This window comes from Manis javanica, chromosome 11 (genome assembly GCF_040802235.1).
Source record: "Manis javanica isolate MJ-LG chromosome 11, MJ_LKY, whole genome shotgun sequence".
In the NCBI taxonomy this organism is placed as follows: Eukaryota; Metazoa; Chordata; class Mammalia; order Pholidota; family Manidae; genus Manis; species Manis javanica.
In genome coordinates this window covers 45,576,895-45,587,043 of record NC_133166.1, presented here as the reverse complement: position 1 = coordinate 45,587,043, position 10,149 = coordinate 45,576,895, and the positions used below count along the sequence as shown (strand labels likewise).

General features: G+C 38.5%; 1 protein-coding gene across 1 annotated transcript; it reads right to left on the bottom strand.

The window, feature by feature from the left end:
• Positions 1 to 2,306: 2,306 nt before the first annotated feature.
• Positions 2,307 to 9,060, bottom strand: LOC118969342 (uncharacterized). The gene is made up of 3 exons (XM_073217717.1): positions 9,020 to 9,060; positions 7,776 to 8,298; positions 2,307 to 5,682 (listed from the first exon to the last, which is right to left on the bottom strand). Exons 1-3 carry the CDS (start codon positions 9,058 to 9,060, stop codon positions 5,611 to 5,613), a joined length of 636 nt encoding a protein of 211 aa, XP_073073818.1. The 3' UTR covers positions 2,307 to 5,610.
• Between the last annotated feature and the right edge of the window lie 1,089 nt (positions 9,061 to 10,149).

Below are 10,149 nucleotides of genomic sequence, written 5' to 3'. Positions count from 1 at the left end.
AGAGACATTAGATGAAACCTCAGTTAAGATAATGTTACCTCCGGCTTATTTGTGTGAGATTACTAGTAACCAGTATCCTGATTTGGAACAAATTGTCCCTGTTGCTGTGCTAGCCTGATAGACAGTCTTCCACTGTCTGTAGTGCATCAGACTGTTACATGTGAATTATGGATTTCACAGTCAGATGGTTCCTTATGTAACCTAACTTCAAAGCTTGATTTATGTTGATGTAGTTGATGTAGTTGTTGATTGTTGATATTAAATTTTACAACTATTTAAGTAAATTAAGACATATTCACTTGTTTATAAAGCTTTAATGAATGAGAAATTATTATTGTTATATTCCAATTAAAATATGGTCAACAATGAAGATTTTCCTACAGGGAGGTAATACATTGACCAGCCAGTGCTGTATTTTCATTTCTCATTAACAGTAATTAAACTGGCATTCAGGTTTATAAATTATAAGATTATAAATTCTTATGAATTTAGGTAGCATGAACTCTTGTTCTTCTCCACTCACCTATACTTTCCTCAGGGCACACTAACAAATATCAAGAGTCTGCACCTATAAGTTTTGGTCCATACCAAACTGTGTGTGCTGCATATCAAATTCATATGACCTTGATTTGTCTTTGCTGAGCAAGCTGCCCCTCTTCCTGGAGAGACCCATTAGAACTCCCTCTGAAATATTTCTATTTCTTAAACACAATCTGACCCAGCCCTTATTTCTTTATGAAATTAATGTTTCATCACTTCTCCATGCCAACAAAAGAAGGGTTAAAGATGCTAACAGGAAAGCTTATGTGAGGGCAATGATACCATGTATGCCACAACCCTTTTCTATGGTAACATTAACTCTTAGTAACTTATTTTTCATAAGCATATGAAAGTTCACCATTACCCAATGATTCTTCTCTTCAGGTTCCATATTTTCAAATCTTTATATCTGTATGCTTCCCCTTAACATAAAAACACAAAATTCTCACTCAAATCCTTTGGCAGTGAGTACTTCAGAGTGATTATCAGATGCAGCCACAGTCATAAATATTATTCCCACTCATCCCCCAATTATGTGGTGCAGTACCATTTCCAAACGTTTTGTTTTACTAGTGAATTTTGACAGCTACACTTCCTCGATTTCACCTTCTGATGGTATACATGACAATTTCAAAATCCTCCCATCTAAATTCTCAAAAATTAGTCTAGAATCTGAGGATTCTATTTCAAAGCTCAGGGCTACTCATTTCCTGATTAAATTAATTGGCACATATTGACTCAACACATATTCTGTTATTCTTATTATCATTATTTTGAGTTTGGGGAGAAATAAAAAGTGCTTCTCATGTCTGTGATCCTACTAAAGTTTGGTTGAACAAAAATATCCTTCAAATATGTTCAGACTCAGAGATAGATCTGATTTCAGCTCAGAGATGTGGAGAACTGGAAAGGCTATTACTCTCTTGCATAAAAACTGTAAATGAATGATTTTCTCAAACCCTACATGAAGCTGAAGTCAGAGGGCAATCATCTAACCCAGATCTGGGGAGAGACAGCACCAAGGAGAAGAAACATGATCCAAGTGCTTGATTACCTGAGACAAACACTACTGCTTCCATATAAAGTGGTAAGAAGAATTCAGCCAAGACAGTTTTAATAAATGTCTAAATACCAAATGTGGGGAGCACTGACATTGAGAAACTTTTGAGGGCTACAAACACAGGTGGATTTGCACTCTCTTATATATTTTCCCCCATGCATCTCCAAGCACTCATAGAAAGGAATGGGGGGAGATAGCAAAGAATTGCAAGTAGCCTCTTCCATGGTATTTTAGGCTTTGCTGGCCACGAGGTTTCTGTCATGACTATTTAACTCTTGTATTGTATCAAGAAAACAGTCCCAGACTACACATAAATATATGGAATGTGTTCCAATCAAAGTTTAGACACTTACATTTGAACTTCATGAAATTTCATATTACATTTGAACTTCATGAAATTTCATATTTCATGAAATACTCTTTTTAATTTTATTTTTGGCTACTTAAAAATATAAAATCATTCTTAGTTCTCAGGCTATACAAAGGAGGCTGTGGCTTGGAATTGGCCCATGGACTGTAGTTTGATAAAGTTTCTCTGACAATTGAAGCATTTAGGTTCTAAAAACAAATTTATGAGGGCTGTATTAGTTTTCTCCTGTTGCTTTATAAAATAACCACAAATTGAATGGATTATTGCAAAGCAAACATCATCTTATAGTTCCACAGGTCACTAGTCCAGGCACAGTATCACTCACCTAGTTCTCTGGGCTTCATTGGGTTGAAATCAGGGTATTAGCAGAACTCCACTTTCTTCTGGAGGCTCTGGGGATTATTTGTTTTCAGACTTAATTTTCAAGTTGCCAGAATTCAGTGCCATATGTCTGGAGGACTTAAGTTCTTGTTCCCTGTCTGGCTATTCATTGGGAGCCTCCCCAGTTGATAGAGGCTGTCCACATTCTCTTACTCATGGCACCCTTCAAAGCTAGTAACAGCAGATAATATCCCTCTCTCTGCCCCTTCTCCTCTGTCTATCTCTCTGAAGCATCTCTTCTTTCATACAGCGGTGCTGCAATTTTAGTCTGGCACTTTTAAGGACCCATGTAATTTAATAATTGGGTCCCCTTATACAATCCAGGAAAATCTCCTTATTAAAGCTGGATGATTGCCAACGTTAATTCCATTAGTATAATAATCTCTTTTGCCATGTAAGTGAACATATTCACAAATGTAACACCAGATATGAACGAAGAGCATAGCATGGGGAAGGGCAAACTCTGCAAAGTCCGTGCCACCATGTGCTATTCTGACCCAAACTCTCTGATCTTCCACCCTTGTCAAATTGTTAAGAGACCCAATCATTTCATCTTTTCCTTTTCATTTCTGTAGCCTCTCTCTGCCTGAACTGAAGAGAAGTAAACATATACATATAAACCAAACAAACTCAATTAACCCTGGTATTAAAGCTAAACAACAATGTATTCATTCTTCATTTATTCAAGGATTATTTCATAGTCCTTGCTAGATATTAGGCTACTTTCAGAGCAGTCCCACACACCATCAGCATGAATTTCATAAATCAGGAAATAAGCAAATGTCTGTGAATTGTTATTGTAAGACATAATTCAGTGAATACTTTTTAAAAATATTAAAAATATCACTTTAAACACCATCTGAAAGGTCCACAAGAATTATTGTAGCTGCACTCTTGTTTTTAATTCTCTTGCTTTTTCTTAATTTTAATGGTGAGAATTTATTAATGCCTCTTATTTGGGTTTCCTAAGTGACCTGGGATCATTTTTAGACCAGTTCAGTCTTCATGGATCATATAAATTTGAGCCAACAAATGCAAATTAACTCTTAACTTTGTTCTCTCCAGTTATTCCATATAGTCAAAAAAATTAGTTTTTAAGCTGGTTTGCATGCCAAAATAACTAGACTAGCTCTGGGTACATTGTAGGTACCAAGTATATAAATGTTGGTTGATTAAAGAAGACATGTCATGGAGAATGGTCACAGAATAGAACAGAAAAATGTTTGTGGAAGTTCTAGGTTCTAGTTTTGGGATTCTCCTCTGTACTTGGACAAGTGTCATACACTCTGGACCTCAGTGTTCTGATGCAAAAGATGAAGGGCTTTAGACCAGATCAACAACTCATATTTTAAAAAAATCTTCCCAATGATACACTTTTAAGGTGAATAAAGTACAGGTTCACAATCAAAGAACTTGTACTTGATAAAGAATATCTAGAAAGACATGCAATAAACATCATAGTTAATGGTGAGAAACTCAAAACTTTCTATTAATATCAGGAATGAGGCAGGGATGTCTCCTCTCACCACTACACTTCAACACTACACCACTACACCATCACACTACACAACAAACTGTAAGTTTTAGCTAGTACAGTAGGACAAAGAAAGGAAATAAAAGACTACATGGATATGGAAGGAAGACATAAAACTTTTTGTTTGAAGATGACATGATCATCTGTCCAGAAATCTGAAATAATCAATGAAGAAAACCTCCTTGAACTAACAATCAATTATAGCAAGGTTACAGGCTATGGGGCTAATATACAAAAATCAATCACTTCCCTGTATACCAGTAATGAACCAGTGGAGTTAGAAATTAAAGACACAATAGCATCCAAAAAATGAAATGCTTAGGTATTAATTTAACAAAATATGTACAAGAACAATATGAAGAAAATTACAAAATTGGGACTAAAATTGAAGAAGAACTAAATAAATGGAGAGATAATCAATGTTCATGGATAGGAATACTCAGTATTGTAAAGATGTCAGTTCTTCCCAAATTAACCTGCAGATTCAATGCAATCACACTCAAAGCACTCAAACAACATCAAACAGGTCAGACATATTTGAGATGTTTGCATTCAGTATTTATAGAATAATGTCTCCCAATATCTAAGAAAGCATTCACAATGAGTACATTATTTACGTGGTTAACCTTCAGCTTGTGTCTGTGTAGGACTTTTTGCTCTCAATATCATACTCTCTCCTATGCTAGTGAAACAATATTCTTTCATGGTCCAAGAAACATTTGCTTTTGGATGCAGCCTTATGGAGATGCTCCATCCCTGATTTCCTTTTAGTAGTTGCACTCTGCTCTATGACCCACTAAGCCCAAATTTTATTATCTAAAATTTGTCATTGTAATCGTATGTATGTATTCTATTCATGCATAAACAGAAATAGTTTGAGACAGAATTATGTACATCAATTGAAATTAAATTATCTCCAAAACATTGGTTCCCCAAACTGACTTAGTATTTTAATCACCAGGTGAGGACAGTCTTAAGATATATATACATATATGTTATTGAGCTCTGCAAGTGAAATGTATATTTCCTAAATCATAAGTGATGCCTTGGTAAGTGTATTTACCTTTAAAGCTTTCTAGGTGATTCTAAAGTCACCCAAATTGGAACCATTATTCAGGTTTTCCCCTTCTCATTTTAAAGAATGTACAGATGCTCAGAGCTACAGTCCAAGGTCTTTATTTTTCTTGAATAGAGTTTCAATTATCTACTGATAATCTAAAGTGACCAAAGGCAGAGGAACAGAAAGGTATTTAAATGAACAAAACACCAGCCTTACTTTATTTTTTTATTGTAACATACTTGTAAGTAATCCATTAAATATGGATATCAATCAACTGAAAATTATCAACCACATGGAAGTTTTAGTTTTTATTCATTTGAGTATAGTTAATTGTTGAATACAGATAGTATCTGCTTGACAATGTGCTCATAAGGAAACTAAGTGTTATTAAACATGATAATGGGAAGACCAAATTTTGAGGGCCATGCTTTCAAAAGTACTATATATTCTGAATTACATAACACACACATATATATATATATATAAAATAACATACATGTGGGCTCTATTAAAAGTATGAAGGCAAAGCTGATAGTTGACAAAATCATGAAGTAGATGCTGTGTCTTTGGCACTTATATTCTGGGTCAATGTATAGCCATCATCTCCTAACCTTTACCTTTCAGATGTTTTATTATTTTCACCATATATGTGCTCTTGTTTTCTTTCATCTGCATCTTTTTCTAAGTTGAGATTTTCCAAGGTCAGTAGCAGACTTTAGAACACTGAAAAGGAGAATCTGAAAGGAAACATATTTCACAATCATGAAACTTCAGGTAGCATAAATGCAGGGGGCAGGATGCAGCAATTATGGAGGTTAAAATTTCTTTCACAAAGTGTCTACTATGCCAGTTTCTTACATTTTATCCCATAGTTAATTTTTTAACATTTAAATGTTGGGTTTTTAAAAATTTTTCTTAACTTTTGGTTCCTTTATTGGTTTCCAGCTAATAAAATCAAAGAATAAGTACAAATTGTAATAAAAATATAAAAGTAGCCTCTCTTTACTGTGAAAATACTACATGCATAGCATCTTCTAGGCACATGGCCACCAGAACACCTCTGAAAATATCTGGCCATGTAATCATTGATTGGAAGATTTATAACTTGTTAGTTTGTTACTGGCTTAGAATGCTATGTTTTCCCAGGATTGTGTCTTGGGGATGACAAAGAGCAAAGCCAGCAGCAAGAGCATGGAGCAACCAGCAAAGCTCTTTTAATGACTGAAAAGAGAAAGGTCCTGCTATTCAGGAGGGCTCCAAGGAAGGATGCAATGAGGGCGGTGCAGTCTGGGATTTATATTGCCTCCTGGGAGGAGAAATTCCCACCCTCCCTGGATCAAATAGAGAACTGAATTGATGACATCACAATCCACTCTTGAGCTGCTGAAAGTACAATGCTTCATTTGCACAGGGCATAATCAGTCAGCTGGCATAGGGCATAACCAATCAGAGCTGAGGTCTATCTAACAGCACAATTTTGATTGGCTGAGTTTGGAACTTCTTGAAACTTACAAGGGTCTTGAAACTTACAAGGTCCCTGAAGCTTCTTGAAACTTACAGGGGCCCTGAACTCTTATCTGCCTGCATCTCTCTGTTACCTGCCTCAAGTTCTCCCCCAGTTTAAACATAAATTCTCCAACTTGGTTCTTCTAACCCAGGAACTGAACTCATACACATTTACACAGGGGAATTGAAAACCTGAATTCATAAAGACTTTTACAAAAATATTCAAAGCAACTTTATTTATAATACCCAACAACTGGAAGCAACCAAATGTTCATCAACAGATGAATGATACATAAGTTTCTGTTTATCAGTACAACGGAGTATTACTCAGTGATAAAAAGGAATGAACTATTTACTGACTTATGCAGCCACATGGACAAATCTAAAAGCTTGTTAAAGATACTGGGCATAAAATATAACATACTGTTATCATGATAACATGATTCAATTTGCATGAAATTCTAGAGCAGGCAAAGTAAGTCTATGGTGATGAACAACAGAAATTATTTTTTTTGGAAGAGAAGGCAGTTAACTGAAAAGGAACCATACAGAGCTTTCTGAAGGGGATTTCCAAGCGCTGCATCTTGACTAGGTAGTATTTACATAGTCTCTTCACTTGTCAAAACTCAAATAACTGCACACTTAAAATCTGTGCATTTTATTGTAGACATAGTATTTCCCAAAATGTCACATCTATATTTAATTAGGAAAATAAATATTTTGATGTTTCCAAATGTTAGCATCTGCACCAGGGCCCTGTAATTGTCCTCAAACTTTTAATTACTGAGTGCCTTTTTAATGACTCCCAAATCAGAAGACAGTGAAATGGACATTTCTCTTAATAACCAAAGTCCTTGTAACAGTCAGTGCCAGAGTCCAGGGACTTTATTATGTGGGGTCAGCATCTCCTACGCTAAAGGCTTTTTCTGTCTCTTTGTATCCTAAAATAGGTCCCTGTGTGTGGAGGCTGAGGGCAGAGAAGATTCTCTGAGACTAAGGAGACAGCTTTGTTGTGAGAACATGCCTGGTGACAATTCTTTGTCTCTGTATTTCTTTTATTTTGGTCTCTCTGTTATCTGTTACTACCGAGGTTGGTGAGCAACGTGCCTTTGACAGTTTTGGTCCCTCCCTAGTTAAAGTACTGACTCTTCACAAGAGGGGCCAGGGCAAATAAAATGGGCTGGGTTCACCCAAGGGTCTGATTCTGAAGCAGGAGATGCAAACAGCTGACGTGTCCTTCCTTGGCCCTCACAGGTGACCTGCGGGAGGACCAACTCGCACCTGCAGCGCCCCTGGGCTCGCGTGGCTCACGCTCCTGACTCACCTGGTGCTGAGGATCAGCGCCGGCAGGAGGGACAGCAAGCAGCGCGGTGCTCAATTTCATGCTGTCGTCCGCGCAGGTCCTCCCTCCCTCGCTGCCTCCGCTCTCCCTGCTCCTCGGGTCCTGTCGCTCCGCGCTGCCCGGCTCTGTCCCGGCCGGCGAGGACCCGCTCCAGCAGCGGACGGCAGCGCACGGACGGACAGACGGCCGCTTGGTGAAGGCGGCGCCGAGAGCAGGAGTATCCTCGCGAGTGATGTCACCGGCGAGGCCGGCCCGCCCGGATTGCTCGGCGCCGCCGCCCCCGAGCCCGGAGGCGCTTGTCCCTCGCGCTGGAGGTGGCGGGCGGGGAGGGCGGGGGACTCGGGGGTGGGGGGGGTGGGGCGGGCCCTGCGCTCGGGTCTCGGGGTTGCGCTCATCCAGGTGCGCGCCCACCAGGGCTGGTAATTGATTCCCGCTCCTCCCCAGGAAGCGGCGGGGCGGGGGGCGGGCGCGGGGGATCCAATCCCGCCGTAGTGGGGCCGGCGCACTCGGCAGGGAGACCGAATTCCCTGGGAAAGCAGCTCGGGGTCCAGGCAAGGCCCTCCCCAATTAAACAGTATTTTAAAGAATGATGGGCTTGGAAGGGAAAATATTTTATTTGCCCTTGTGTTTTCCAAATTCTCCATGAGATTGGAGAACTCAACAATTGTCATTTGATAGAGATCTCAATTGCAATTTGAGAAATAATTTAGACATTAAATGACTGCTTCTACACAATGTTTTACAAAAGCCATCCACGAGAACAGAGCCACCCACACCTCCTGAAATAATTTATATTAACAAGTTCTGAGGATCATTAGCTCAGCATGGTTATTATACCTAAAAATACTGTAATATATATTTGAATGTTGCTGAAAGGGTAAATCTTAAATGTTCTCACCACACACACACACACACACACATACGCTCACAAAGGTAATTTTGTGATGGGGTGGAGGTATTAACTAATACTGTGGAGATAACCATTTTATTGTACAATATATAAATGTAACAAATCAACACACTGTAAATTTTAAACAGCGGTGTACATGTTAATTATATTTCAATAAAGCTTGAAAAAAATGTACAAACCAAGAATCTTTAGGATATGTTTTTGAGATTCTGGCAAACTATCCTAGTTTAATTATCCCGTTTGTAAAAAAACACTCCTTCACATATTACTTCATTTGTTCTTCACAGCAATCAGACCAATGTACTACATTTCTCACTTAGTATGAACCATCAGTGTCTCCTTCCTTCTAGGAGCCATCCTAGCAGTGTGCCTGCAACCTCTCCCTGGTCCTTGCTAGGTGATGCATGCTGTACATGAGGAGAGTGCTCCCAAAGAGACAGACTTCTCTCAGCCAATTGAATACTCCCCTGCCCTCCATCTTATACCCTCAGAATCAAGTCCAGTGTATGCAAGGTCTCCCTGCTCTGGCTGCTAGCAGCTGACTAGGTTTTGCAACTCCATTAGTATGTAGTCCCTTTCCTCCCTATCAGGCCCAGTGTGTCCCTGGCTGGGTTATATTGTGAATTAACTAAAGATTTGGCCTAATGGTCTATATGGATTTATTCTTTCCAGTGGGGGAGTGACCTCTACATCATTTGTGGAGTTGGAAGGAGTTCCTGGTCATCCTAAAATTCCACTTAAATTATGAGTTGCTGCTCTTCCATGAGGTGTCCTTCCTTTATACACTGCGATGGGAAGAAGTAGCTTAGGTTAAGCGTACTGCCCCTTGTAATCAGTTTGACTGGGCTTGTTTCTCTTAACCTCTCTTGATCTCAATTTACCTATAAAGCACAGATAGCACTGGTACCAAGTTCATAAGGCTGTTATGAGTAGTAAACAAGATTCTCACGTGAAACATTTAACCAAGTATCTGATGTAACAAACAGTAAATGTCAGCTATAATTCTTCTAAGTAGAAAGTTTGTGTGCAAAATGATTTTTTTAACAGATATCTATTTAAGGGAAAGTGACCATCAGAAAATTTAATATGTAATGTTAAATAGTGTCATTTATCATCTTCAAGCAAGAGGGGAATTCCAGCCCTTTATGGAGTAGGTCACTTCTCCTAGTTCAGAACTGAAAGAGAAAAGAAAACCTCTCCAGATGATATTCTCCATAGAAATACTGCTTTGTTGTAGTTTTTTTATTTTTCTGTAATATTTTCAATCCTTTATACATATGCATAAATGAGGAAGGAAAGGGACATGGGACAAGCATCACGAGCATTTATTTCCTGCCTATGATTAAAAATGGTGAGATATAAACAGTGTAGTAAGAACAGGAGGGATTTCAAGGCTAAGATCCCATTTTAAAAATCAGAATGTTAGGAGACAGGATTCCTAACATG

Coding starts and splice junctions, on each gene's coding strand:
- LOC118969342 (XM_073217717.1), bottom strand. CDS start 9,060: ATGGCTCCTAGAAGGAAGGAGACACTGATGGTTCATACTAA. Junction 8,299..9,019: donor ACACTGATGGTTCATACTAA/GTGAGAAATGTA, acceptor CTCCCTGCCGAG/TGCGCCGGCCCCACTACGGC. Junction 5,683..7,775: donor GCGCTGATCCTCAGCACCAG/GTGAGTCAGGAG, acceptor GTTTCCTTTCAG/ATTCTCCTTTTCAGTGTTCT.